The sequence below is a fragment of the Peromyscus californicus genome, unplaced genomic scaffold (assembly GCF_007827085.1).
Source record: "Peromyscus californicus insignis strain IS unplaced genomic scaffold, ASM782708v3 Scaffold_7__1_contigs__length_154581171, whole genome shotgun sequence".
NCBI lineage: Eukaryota > Metazoa > Chordata > Mammalia > Rodentia > Cricetidae > Peromyscus > Peromyscus californicus.
Genome location: NW_026294595.1, coordinates 118,702,350 through 118,716,410, shown reverse-complemented (window position 1 = coordinate 118,716,410; position 14,061 = coordinate 118,702,350). Strand labels below are relative to the sequence as shown.

At 47.4% G+C, this 14,061-nt stretch overlaps 1 protein-coding gene across 1 annotated transcript; it reads right to left on the bottom strand.

Annotated features, from left to right (window-relative positions):
- Positions 1-381: 381 nt before the first annotated feature.
- Positions 382-13,078, bottom strand: Banf2 (BANF family member 2). The gene is made up of 3 exons (XM_052726212.1): positions 12,930-13,078; positions 9,676-9,804; positions 382-528 (listed from the first exon to the last, which is right to left on the bottom strand). Exons 2-3 carry the CDS (start codon positions 9,799-9,801, stop codon positions 382-384), a joined length of 273 nt encoding a protein of 90 aa, XP_052582172.1. The 5' UTR covers positions 9,802-9,804; positions 12,930-13,078.
- Positions 13,079-14,061: the final 983 nt, after the last annotated feature.

Genomic DNA, 14,061 nt, shown 5'->3' with positions numbered 1-14,061 from the left:
ATGAAATCTGGTATGGTGGTATGTATCTAGAGACAGGAGGATTCCTGATACTTGATGGCCAACTAGTCTTGCCCAATTAGTGAGCTGCTAGTTCAGTGAGAGACCTTGTCTAAAAAAATAAGGAAGATAGCTGTGCCAACTTCTGGTGTCAATTAGCACTCCCCCCAACAGGTACACTTGTATATCACACACACACACACACACACACACACACACACACACACACACACACACACTCACATATACTCATACACACACAGACACACTCACACACTTATACACAAATGATAATAAAATTAGAAACACAAGCAACAACTTGGAGCCTGGGTGTAGATGGTGATGGTATCATTTATCTGGGGTAGAGCAGCCAGGCCAGGGTGTTTACAGGAAGCAGGCACACCATTCCTTCAGGCAGGTGGAGCTCTGGCGGGCTTCGTACTCCGTGGCACCACAACAGCAGATGATCCACCTCTGGAATTCTGCCTCATTCTTGTGCATCAGAAGGAACTGTCCCAGCAGGATGTAGGCCTGGGAAGAGGGTCAGGTGGGAGGAAGACGGGTTACCAGAATCCTACTCCGATGTGCCTGACCTCTTCCTACCATCAGTACTCAGCTGTCAATCAAAGGTTGGGGTGTGGGTCAGACGGGGAAGGGTCCCTTGTCAGGTCAACTCCTGACAAGCCCTGGGGAAAGGTGAGGTCAAGTTAATCACATGCATCTCTTAGGCCTGGTCTAGGGACTGTTATCCTGCAGTGACAACTAGGCCTTTCCTCAAACTTGAAAAAATTCTCTGGAATCTTGTAAAGGAGAAGTTTCTGACTCAGTATCTAAAACTAGGGCGGGATCCCAGAATCTCCATTTCTAATAGGCTCCCAGATGAGTTTGGGCCAATGACAGTGTCTTGGGGGGATAGGGCGTAGGTGGCGAGCATACCTCTGAACTCCTTTTAGGCTGGTCATTTAATCTTTTCTTTGGTGGTGGTGGTGGTGGTGGTGATATGTGTGTATGTGCACACTGTGGATTAAATCCAGCGCCTTGCATGTGCTAGGCAAGTACTCAACCACTGAGCTACTTCTGCAGTCCAAGTAGTTCCTTCTTCAAAACACATCCAAAGCCGAGCTAGAGTGTGACTCCCTAGCCCAATGCTTTCTTGACGGCTGGAATATAGGGCACTTCAACCTCAGCACTCCTAGCACGCTGGATGATTCTACATTGTGGGGCCTGTCCTGTGAACTGCAGGACATTTAACAGCATCTGCTATCCCCCAGTTCCCAAGACAGAAGAAATCACAAGGATTCCAGATATTGCTGAGAAATCTTTCTCACTTGAGAACTGCAGGTGTGGCTGGCAGGTGAAGGGCATGGTAGCATCCATTTGGCTCTGCAAACTACCTGTGTGATTTTAGTATCTCAGCGGGAAAGGAGAGTCACAGAATCTGAGGCCCAGCACTGCTCTGCCCTGACTGAGTGTGTGTCAAATGGGAAGGCAAGGGAAGACACATGCTGAGGAGAGTCATCCCCGAGGGAACAGCACAGACGGCAAAATCATGCTTAACCTTGACCCTCTTTTTCAAGCCTCGGACTGGAGCTGTATCACTAGCCTCTCTCTGAATGAGCTTTTCTGCTTCACAGACTGAGCAACAAGCTACCAATTTCCCTGTCTCTCCAGTCTGTGGACAGCCAAGGTGGAGGCTCCAATTGTGCGAAAATAAATAATAAACACATCTCCTCTAATAATTATATATAATCTCCTGGTCCTGTTTCTCTGGAAGCTCCTGATAATGTAATTCCCGAGAATGTCTGTGGATAAAAAACACATGAGCAGAGTATAATGGCACAGATATATGAAAATGCCACCGCAGGAGCCGTCACTTTGAATGTTAACTCTAAAACTTAATTTAAAAAATTAGAGACTGGGGAAATGGCTCAGTGAATAAGAACATTTTTTTGTGTAAGCATGAGGCCCCGGGTTCAAGTCCCAAGTGCCCACATAAAAAGCTGACTGTGGTCATGCATGGACATCTAACCCTAGCATTGTGGAGTCAGAGATCTCTGGGGCTTGCTGGCCACCTGCCTGGCTACAGATTCAGTGAAGACCCTGTTTCAAGAAAGTAAGACAGTAGAGCAGGACAGCTGACGTCCTGCCCCAGCCTCTGCATGTACACCCATGTGCATGTAATACACATAACACACACACCCCAAAACAAAAAAGGGAAAATGTATAACACATAGAAGGCATAGATATTAAGTGCACCCTGATTCCTGGTTCTACAGCAATTTTGTAGTCGTGAGTTTTCTGCCTGCTTGCCCCCCACAGCTCTCACGTCGTCACCAGACTGTTATTACCAAGGAGCAAGACAGTAGAGCCCTGGATGAGATAGTTACTACACAGCAGAGACTAGATTTCAGGTCGCAGTATCTATCCATCGCTGGGGCCTGGTTTAAGGGCTCTCTCTCTAGCCAGGAATGAGGGAGATTCAGCTTCCATCCACACCTTCAAGTTCCGGATCCTTCCTAGGAAAACCTGCCGTTGGCTCTGTGTTGACTTTCCATTACATAAAACAAAGCAAATTTCATCTTAGTCAAAGGGGATATATAAATGTGTGTGTGTGTGTGTGTGTGTGTGTGTGTGTGTGTGTATGAAATCGAATAAAAGCTGAATCCTAGTCACAAAAGGTGCGCGAACATTAGAGTTTGTAGGTGTTATTTTACTTATTTGTAGTGGAGCTGGGATAAACCCAAGGCTTTGCTCACACTCCACAAGTACTCTACCACTGAGCTCCCCGCTGCCCTTCAGGGCTTAATTTTAGATATTGCTCAGTTGTTGAAAAGAGAAAGGAGCTATGGACTTGCCTGCAGTGATTTTAAGGCACAACTTTATTTAAAAAATATAAAACCCAAAGCCAGTGTCTTAGCACAATCTCATTTTTTATCAGTGTCCTCCCATTTTCGCGGGTGGATTTCGCTGAGATGGTTTTAAATCGTGATTTCGCAGCCCTGGCAGGCACTGAGTGGTCACCCAGGCCTGTGCTGCAGTTGTAGAAGGGCCTGGGTGAGTACAACAGGGTATACACAGAGCTCCACAGGAGAAGAACTATCAGGGAGATTTGTAACAGCACGCTGTAGGGCTTAGGGATTTAGTTAGTAGCAGAATTCTTCCCTCGAAGGCATAAGGTCTTCAGCACCAGGACAAAAAAATAATAATAATAATGACAAATAGCAAGTGATGCTTTTGAGCCCTTTGGCAGGCCACCCAATGGTGGAGACCCCGACACGTATTAAATCAATCCGTTTGATTCTCATGGGTGTTTGATTCTCATGGGTGTTCTGCCCACCCATTCTTTAGATGGTGTCCCTTGTTGAGAGGTTGAGACTCCCTCCTCTGTCCACCCTGTTCTTCCATATTCCAGCCATCTGTAGTCCAGTCTGGAGACAAGGCATCCTCTGCCTGTTTCTGAGGCTGGCCACGGCCTCAGCTGGTGTGGTAATCAGAGCCTCTGTAGCCTGCAGGGCTCAGCGGCCAGGAAGCCCAGGAATGTGTGGCAGGCGGGACCCAGGCAAGCTTTCCAGGAACGTGGCAGGGAGAAGGGTCTCTGAGCCAAGTTGCAATCTGAAACTCCATCCTTCTGGGCTTTCCCTGGAGTCCCACACTGGCACCTTCCAGAGAGCCCAGAGATGGACTGCCTTCTTGCTTTATCTTCGAGGGTGTCACATGAGTCCAGGACTCTGGTCTTGATCAATCAATGACTTTTTGGTTTCCCCACTACTTCCAGAAAATGAACCCCTGACCAGAAACCCTGAGGCAAGGAGGGTGGTACAGAAACACAGACCCCCAGGCAGGACTTTATACTTTCTGTCACACTGGCCAGTGGCCATGCCACAGCCTGGGACATACATTTCTTCCTGCAGTAACAGATGGTGGCTCAAGGGCAGACTTGCTCTCAACTCCAAGTCCACCCAGGGAAACTCTGCCAGGGTCTTCCCCCAAGTTGTGTGAATTGGTCTCTTATGGCTAGTGTCCTTGTTAAACTGCAGCGATTTGAATCTGCCCAGAGGCTGATCCGTGTAGTTGCCTGGGACCCTGCACACAGAACATCCGTAGACTCCTTTTAATGCTATGCTGTCTTGATACATTTACACTTGATTTCAGCCCAAAGGCTGGGAAGTGATAAGCCTTAATACATTTAAAAAGATCTCATCTTGTCATTCTGCATTGGGCCTTGCGAACCAGGTAGCTGGCCCTAGTCTGCACTCATTAAAATGTTGACTCTTCATCATGGCACCTGGCCTTGTCAGACTGAGATGAGCTGTAGTGGCTTCTCTTATTATCAAGCTTCTAGCACATTCCTTTGCCCTTGATCAACAGTTCCCAAGCCCCCATACAGAGTGTACCTCCCACTGTTGCAAGACACTGCTGTGATTGTATGACTCTTCTGGTTTCCTTTCAACAAACATGCATGCTTTGGTCTTCAGTAGACATATCCAGGGGTGCCCTTGCAAACCCAGTATTTCTGAGTCACTCCAAGCTTAAAACACCGAGTCTTCAGTGTGAGTGATCAATCCATACAGGTTCTGGCCCTCTTGCCTCTTCTCTGTGCTCCTGAGACATGTTCATATTATTACATTATTCATTTATTTCTACAAATTCGACTTCCACTGGATCCCTTGTATTTTATCTCACCACACTACGTAGAGTAACCTCCAAGCTTAAGTGACTGGTTCCTTGCAAGGTTCATATGCCAGTGGTAGGTTCCAATGCTAGCAGAGGACAGGAGAAACTGGGTTCCTCAGCAGTTCAGCCTTAAAACCTGGGGACATGAGGAAGGCAGCAACTGGTAGTCCTGGGGCCTCCTGGTCCTGAGCTCAGCCTCCTGGCCTCTCTTCACACTACAACAGAGTGACTTTGGGATGAAATTGGCCATTTCAAGGACCCCGGGTTGGAAGAGGGTGGGTCCACAGATGCTCATGCTCGCAGTCTGACTTTATGTGTGCATGGCAGTGGGTAGGGAGACAGAGCTCCAGCCTGGCTGTGCCAGGTCTGACACCATGTGCATGATGGATTTTTCCACTCACATTATCCCTTTCCACCCAGCAGCTCTCCTGCCACTGTTAAATCTTGACCACTGCTGTCCAGGAGAAATAGTAGATGAGCCAGCCACGTAAGTAATTTTAATCTTCTAGAGGCCACAGAAGGAATAAGGGGGAAGGAAAAAGGCGAATGCATTCCGACGATATACTTTATTTTCTTCCATATTTTCAAAATATTATTTCAGTGTGTAATCAATAAAAAATGTTATGAGATGTTTCACATTCTTTTTTAGGGGAAGGCTTTAGCATCAAAGAGCATGTTTGATATTTTTAGCCCATCTCCATGCAAACAAGGGCTTAGCAGACACAGGGCCAGTGGCTATCATTTTGCATTTAGGTCCTCAGGCAAGAGTTGATTGCCCCAGTGATCGGCAGGTGCTGAGTAACTAGCCAGACCTGTCTGTCACATGCTTTGGCCTCTGAGCCCCTGAAGAGGTTCAGGTGAGTCAATAGTTAATGTTTTCTTCTTTAAAAAAAATATCTTGTGTGTGAGAGAAAGGAGGAAGAGAGAGCAAGCAAGTGTAGAGGGCGTGTGCATGGGCACTTATGTGCTATAGCAGCACACATTCGTAGAGGTCAAAGGACAACCTCAGGTGTCAATCATTGCCTTCCAGTTTGAGACAGTCTTGTTGGCCACTATGTGAGACAGAAGCCTCCTGTTTCTGCCTCCCAGCTTGCTGTATGCATGTATTACAGACACATGCTACCACACTGTGCTTTGCATGAGTTCAGGGGATCATTCTCAGGCATGGCAAATAATTTACCCCTTCAGCCATCTCCCCAGCCCATGTTTTCTTTTTGAAGCCGGACTTCACTGTGTTGTCCAGGCTGGTCTGGAATTTATAGGCTGAAATAACTCTCTTGTCTCAATCTCCCGGGTCAATGAGCCTACAGGCATACACTCCTGTACCCTGTGAAGAATCAATAGTTTTAAAAATCATGGTTTAACCATGAGGGGTAGACCAGTAAGTAGTCTGTCTGCTGTAGAGGAGGAGACACACGTCCCGTTTCTTCATGCCAGCCATCTGCTGAAGCGAAGGAAGTTCAGCACTGGGGCAGGGGAGAAGGTGCTAGAAGGTCTGGTGAGTGTTAGGGAAGATGTCTGCTCAATTCAGGCCACACCCCTAGAGAGGCGATAGATGTGTGGGGGCATCCTTGCTGACTAATTAATGATTTCTTGTTCCCTGTGCATTCAGCAGCCTGGTGGCTCTGGAGAGAGCTGGTGGCCCAGTAAAGAGCCCAGGCAAGCAGGTGTGAGGGCAGCCCATGGAGCTGCATCCCACTAGCTACTTAGCACAGGCACAGAAGGAGCTGAGAGAGCCACTGCCCCTGGGAAAATGGCAAGAATGTTTTGCAAACAAGTGTGACCCCTGAGGCAATATTTGTTCAGGGCAAAGATGAGAACTCAGCCTGGGGAGAGAAGAGGAAGAAAATGATGGCCGCACTTCAACAGAGGCTGGTAAAGACAGAGGTTGGGATGAGGCCCTGAAAGACCCCCCCTCCCTGTAGGTCCCCTGTGGGCAGAAAACGAGTACCCCATGGGCTGCATTTTCATCGACTAGCCCCGAGATCCCTGCCTTATGGAACCTTCTTATCTCGGATCTGTCATTCTGGCCGTGCCCACAGATCCATCAGCATCCTGATGCATTTGTTCACCTTGTAGGTGACACACCTGAGCATCCTCCTGGGTACTCTTATGGGCCCCGTCAGGGTCTGATGGGTCCCAGGTGCTGATGTGGAATATAACTATCAAATCTTTTTTTTTTTTTTAATAACTGCCAAATCTTAATTAAGCCCCTCCCTGCTGGATATAAGTGCATGAATCTTCGTGTGTTGTTTATGACAGTACAACCTGTGGCATTCTCATTCCCACTGGGGATCTCACAGAGGCAACTCCCAAAGCCTCTGCACTGCATTCTTATTTTACCTGACTTTATTACTTTGTGTTGTGTTATATCTTAATGTGGTATTGGATAAGGACCCCAGGTCCTCTCAGGTGCTGGGCAAGCACTACCACGGAGTCACACTGGTCATGCCTCCATTTGCACTGACCTTTAAAGGTCGAGAAACTCAAATCAAAGGACAACAATTACCAGCCCCATCAGTGTCAGGAGTCAGTAGCTCTGGGAATGCTCAGGGCCCTGAGCGGAATGCTGGACACCGTGCTGGTCAGTTGGTCATGAGCATAAAGAGAGTTCTTGTCCATGTACTAAGATGCCCATAGGAACTCCCTGAAGTCCTGTGTATGCCAGAGTCAGGAACCTGAAACATGTCTGTTTATTCATTCATTCCGTTATCTCCACCACATCTGTCTCTCTACCTATAATCCTTACTTAGAGCAGAGTTCAGCAGGAGAAGGCAAGACTATACCATAAAACAAAGCGAAAGTTGGCAGGGAAAGAGGATGCTGTTTCACAGGGAACGACTGGAGAGTTGGGGCTGCTCTTTGTCTTGGGTAATGGCTACCTGACCATGCATTTGTAGAAAGTCACAGAACTGCTGTGTGTAGTGGCATATGTCTGTAACATACAGGAAAATCAGGTAGAAGAACCACAAGTTTGAAGCTAGCCCAGGTACACAATGACGCGCAAGCCAGCCTGAATCCCCAAACCCTATCTCAAAAGAATAAACAGACAAAAGTCATAGAACTACGTGATTTAAAAGGGATAAAATCATTGCACACAATTATACATCAATAAGAATATTTTTAAAATGTTGAACATAAAGGAACAACCCAGTTATGGGAACATGGTGGATAACAGAACAATGGGCACCTTTGGGGATGGGATACGTTCTGGTTGGGAGGAGGTATTGGAGGCCATCTGGAAGAAAGTTGGGCGGTATCCAGTCCCTGGACCTAGGTAGTAGGTACATGGGTATATCTATCTGTGTAAAAAATGTACTGGGCCCTACACTTCATACTGTGTGTACTATACACAGTAGAGGAATGTGTTGCTTAATCTTCATTGTCAACATGTCTGGATTTGGAATCCCCTAGGAGACACACCTCTGAGCTTATCTGTAAAGTTGCTTTAAGAGAGAATGAACTGAATGCTGCAGGACTAGCCACCCTGAACGTGAGTTGCATCATCCTATGGATGGAGGGCAAAGGAGGAAGCCAGAGGAGCACGGGCATTCTCCTTCCTCTGCTTCCTGGTGACGTCACAGACCATGCCTTCCCCACCATAATGATTGTATGACTGAACGCTGAGACAAAACAAGCTTTCCTTTGTGTTAGGTATTTGGTCACAAACAGGAGAAAAATAACTAATGTAAAAAAAAAATAATAAAAGGAAAAGAATGATCACCTCTTAAAAAAAAAAAAAGCTATGTAATTTAAAAATTCTCCCTTAGACTGGCCTCCTTCATTTAACTGCTTGGGAATGGTCCTCCCCGTTTATCAGAGAAGAAAGCATCAAGTCCCCTCAGCCATGTGACTCACTCTGACAGTACCACGAAGTGAATATTCACTTGGCTGAGTAAGGGGGTGAGATTCACAACACATAATAACAGGTACAGTGCAGCATGCCAGTCAGAAACCATAGGCCCAGATGTTAAGATTTGGGTACAAGACAAATATAATGTCAGTCACATATACACATGCAACAGTTCTGGGCCTTTAAATGTTTTTGTTATATTAGTGGAAGATAACTTGATCATTAATGGCATTGCCCTTGGAAGGGAACAATATAGCTCTCATAGGACCCTGATTAGTTCTTAAGAGAACAATTTGTATAAAAGGGGCATGAATGGGGCCTTGGGGATATAGCTTATGGCAGAGGACATGTTTAGCAAATGGAAGTCCCTAAATTCAATCCAAAGCACCAAAACAAAGGAATAAACAAAAGAGCAGAACGGTCCTTTTGCACCCTCTGGCTTTCTATTTTACCCTGTGATCTCCTCACACCAGCTCCTGCCCATGATACCGTGCTGTGATGTGGCTGGGAGGGTCCTCACCAGAGGTCAAACACATAATGTCACCCAATATCAGACTTTTGACCTCCAAAACTATGAGCTAAGTAGAAATCCTTTCTTTATAAAGTCCCCAGAGTCAAGCATTTTGTTACAGCAATGGAAAGTAGACTAATACATTCCAATCCCAATGGCTATCCCCGAGGCCATTCTCAGGCTAGGGACAAATCTTAGAATAACTCTTCCCTCATCACCTAGGTGGAGCTCCCAGACTGCTGGCTCTCAACATGCCATTGTCATGCTGGTGCCCAGACAGAGACAAGCAAGAAGCCATGGACCCTGCCCCGGAAGTGGAGAGTGCACCCAAGTCATCGATCCTGACAGCTCTGTCCCAGGTTTCCGTAGCAGGCCTGGCTCTGTCAAGTCCTGGGTGTTTGAGTACTGAGCTGACCCTGTCAGCCTTGGCTGCTCTGCACAGAAGCAATTCTATTTGCCATCATCTACAAGCCTTGGAGACTCCTAAGCACATGAGGTTGGTGGCGTGAAGTCCGTGGCATCCTGCCAAGTGGCAGCTTTTTTCTCTGATGGCCACTCACTGAGGCACACGGCAGGGGCTGCCATCTGGCTAGAGGAAGGCAGGTTAGGAAGGAGAGTTAGGGAAGAAAAAACAAGGTACCTTGTTGAAACCTTTGGTGACCAAATTGATGGCAAGCTCCCGGCTGACTCCGTCCACCCAGGCCACATCCTTCTCCCCAATGGGTTCAGAGAGGAAGGCTCTCAACCTAGGAGACATGTGGTCCATCTGCTGCAACAGATACGGGAAGGAGAAAGGGTTAGATGTCTGATTGCTCATACTACAGTGGACGTTGGGGAGGTCCTTCTGTCTAAGGGACGGAGGGCAACAGATGGCAGGCTGGCGTCTATCACTCCACATCTACTGGGGACTTTGAAATACCAGGTGTGCTGTCCTGTGCTGGAGGCCTTTACACTTCCATTCCTACCTGGATGGAGGAGAAGTGTGCTTGATGGCTGTGGTTGAGTTAGATCAGTGCAACTCCATGACAAGTGAAGGCAAGCTAAGTGCTAAGAATTCCAAGCTCCTTTCCATCTCTTTCACCCAACATTCAAAGAAACAGTTGCTGGGCTGGTAAGAGGACTCTGGGTAAAGGCACTGGCCACCAGCCTGATGACCTGAGTTTAATCCTCTAAACCAGTGTGTGGTGGTTAAGTTTTAAAGATCAACTTGCCACAATTTGGAATCACCTGGGAAGAGAGTCTGGATGAGGGATTGCCTAGATCAGGCTAGCCCATGGGCATGTATGTCTAGAGGGGATTGTATTGTTCATTGACGTAGGAGGACCTGGCCCACTGTGGGTGGCTCTGTTCCCTAGGCAAAGGCTGCTCAACCGTGTAAAACAGAAGGAAGCTAGCTGAGCAGGCAGGTAGCACGAGTGTGGTCTTTTCTCTCTGCTCTTGATTGTGGGCGAGGTATGACTAGCTGCTGAGTTCCTTCCTTGACATCCCCTCATGCTGTGGGATGTTCTGTATGGCAAATGTGTTGCTAATTAGTCAATAAATAAAACACTGATTGGCGATTGGCTAGGCAGGAAGTGTAGGTGGGACAAGGAGGAGAATAAAGCTGGGAAGTGGAAGGCTGAGTCAGAGAGACACTGCCAGCCGCCACGATGACAAACAGCATGTGAAGATGCCGGTAAGCCACAAGCCATGTGGCAAGGTATAGATTAATGGAAATGGATTAATTTAAGCTATAAGAACAGTTAGCAAGAAGCCTGCCACGGCCATACAGTTTGTAACCAATATAAGTCTCTGTGTTTACTTGGTTGGGTCTGAGGGGCTGTGGGACTGGCAGGTGAGAGAGATTTGTCCTGACTGTGGGCCAGGCAGGAAAACTTAAGCTAGACCCTCATGATGGTAACCTGGAACTGTAAGCTGAAATAAATCTTTTCCTCCCCAGGTTGCTTTTTGTCCATGATTTGCCACAGAAACAGAAATGAAGTAGTCTTCCGACTTCCTTATGCCTACCGTAGCACATGTACCCACCACCACACTAATGATAAATGTAAAGAAAAATTTAAAGAAAATGTCATAAGGTAAGACTTTTTTGGGGGTGGGGAAGAACTGCTTTCTTTGGCTAACTAGCCTGTCCTCTCTCTTAGCCACCTGATTTTGTTTTTTTTCTTGTCAGTCTGTGTTTTAGCTTTTATCAAACTCTGCGATGGTTGGCAGATAAGGCATCATAAAGAGCCAAAGTCCAGCCTGAGGGTGGATGTGGTACAATCGAGGCAATCCCATTTCTTTATCAAGACTGCTGTCATAGCCCTTATCCTGAGCCCCTCCTGTGAGATGTCCACACAGGGGCTGGGAGTGGCACTCAGCGGTAAGACACTTGCCTGATGGTCATGAGGCCCTGGGATAGATCTCCAGAAGCTAAAACAAACATTCGAAACCACCCACCAGCAAACAAACAAAAAAACAACTCCTCATGCTCTGGACTCTGTCACAGTTTGAAATGTCCCCCACCAGCTCATATTTTGAACGACTGGTCCCCAGCTTGGGGTACTATTTCGAAGGCCGCGGAGCCTTTAGGAGGAAGGGCTTTGGCTGAAGAAACTAGGTCACAAAGGGTAGGGGCCTTTGAAGGTCAGACCCTCCACTGCTTCTGGCTTGTGTTCTCAGCTTTCCAGTCCGCTACAATGTGAGGAATCCTTGCCAGGCACTCCCACCACCAAGAGCGGCTCCTATCATGCTTTTCCTGCCTCAACGGACTGAAGTGTTTCTGAAACTGTGTGTCAGATATTCTGTTACACTCTCTCAAGAAGAAAAGAGTTACCTGTGCCCCTGACTTCCTTCTCACCCAACTTTGTTGGACCCAAGCCCGCAGCCCATTGGATGGGATCATTTGTGTTCAGGTCAGCCCAGCCCCTGTCCTTGCCCATATGTCCATCTTCTCTGGAAACACCCCACAGACACCAGTTCTGGACACCTCCTAATCCAGTCAGATTAACACAAGTGATAGAACACCTTGCCTGGCATTCACAACACCCTGGCTTAAACCCTCAAAGCTAGGGAATTTGGGGGATATGCGTTGCCTCCTATCACAGCTCTGTCAGCACAAGGTCTATGTCTCAGCACAGCCAGGTTTTTAGTAGAGCAAAGATCACCACCTTCCTTGCTGCACTGGGATGAACGTCTCTTCTCAACCGATCCCACATTTGAGGCTTGTTCATTGCAGAATCCTTTTCTCGATGTCAATTTCTGTTTCAGTTTGTGATTTGAGCGGGGGGGGGGGGATCCAGTTTAAAATGGCTCATACAAGATGGAATTAGCACACGCTATCAAAAAGTCCAAAAGTGGTCAGACATGTTTGGATCAACATAGCTCTCTTGACTCAGCCTTCCTTTGTTCATCAGCTCAAGTCTTAGCTTAAATTCTCCTCAGAGTTAAGCTGGTTGCACTAGAGCCCACCATGGCTTTTGCAAGCAGCACCCCTCTTCCAAAAAGAAAACAGAGTTATTTTTCCCTAAAAAGCCTTAACAAATGCTTTCTGTAGTCCATATTGTCATCCCCGAGGCCCTATAATAGAAGTTCTGGCCTGATGTGCATGTACTTCCTCTAGGATTGCGAAGCTCTTGAGCTGCCTGGGTCCAGGGTGCTGGGTCAAAAACTGGGATGTTTACCATGTTGCTAGGGATGATTACCCAGCATCAGAACAGGGCAAGAGAACATCTACCACAGAAATCCTCAGTAGATCATGAGGACTCAAGGGCTGCTGTTGCCTCCTCATGGCCTTCTCTCCCCACCGCAGCCTGGTGCTTAGGGTACCTTGACTGACACATGGTAGACACTTGACAACATAAACATGTGATCAGATACATCCAGCCTCTCCGTTCCCGTCTCCACCCTCCTGACCTTTGTGCCAAGCCGTTCTCCTCTTGTAAGCCTCCTTGTCCTCCGGTTCGTTTTGGAACACCTTAAGTTGAAACCAAACTCTATGAGAAGAGATGGATCCGAAGGCTCCAATTTCAGAGGGCTTTGTGTGTCAGTAGACCCTAGGAAGGAGAGAAGACAGGAGAGGCTGTGGAGGGTCCTCTCACACTGCTGCTCAGATCTGTAGACGCATGAACCCTAACCACGACATGGAGGGCTTCAACCACTCTTTTTATCTGTGTATTGTTTCCTAATACAAAAGCCTGCTTAGGGCCAGCATTAGCAGATGAACTCCTCAGCACCCTTGGATCGACAAGCTAATGGTTGGAATTAGTGGTCTGCTCGGACGCAGGCCAGGCTCAGGATTTCTGAATGAGGAATAGCTTGGAAGTCCCATGGGCCAGGCTAACTTTGCTGAGGGAAAATTCCACCTACTATCCACCTTAGCCATCTGTTAAGATAAACCTCCCCCACGATACCGAACAACAAATGGAAACTACAACAATGTTATCAGTGTGCCAGCCCCATCAAAGACCCGAACAATTTCTGTGTTTGTTTTTCCCACAGCTGAACCCACTCAGCGCCTTGAAATACCTCCAAACACCTCTAAGGAGATGGCAGGAGCGTGTCTCCTCTCTAGGCCCACAGCAGGGATGGCAGTGAAAGGTCTTGGTGTTCTTTAGGATGACTTCAGTGGATCTCGCTCAGGTGAACGGCCTCCACAGAAGTAACTCTTTTTTGTTTGTTTGTTTTAAATGCCAGTGTAGAGCAGAGGTTTTATTTTAATTTATTATTTATTTATTTAATGTGCATTGGTGTTTGGCCATGGGTTTGCCTCCAGGATTGCTTGGAGCTGGCATTACAGAGAGTTGTGAGCTGCCATGTGGGAACTGGGAATTGAACCTGGGTCCTCTGGAAGAGCAGTCAGTGCTCTTAACCACCGAGCCATCACTCCAGCCCCCCACAGGAGTAATTCTTGATTGTCAAAATGGGAGGCCAGTGGGTAGGGGGACGCTACTGGCATCTAACGGGCGAGTCCACAGACACAAGAAAACTTGCTCAGGGCAGTCCCCACAATCTAGAATTATCTGGGATAGCCGTGAAAGCACAGACA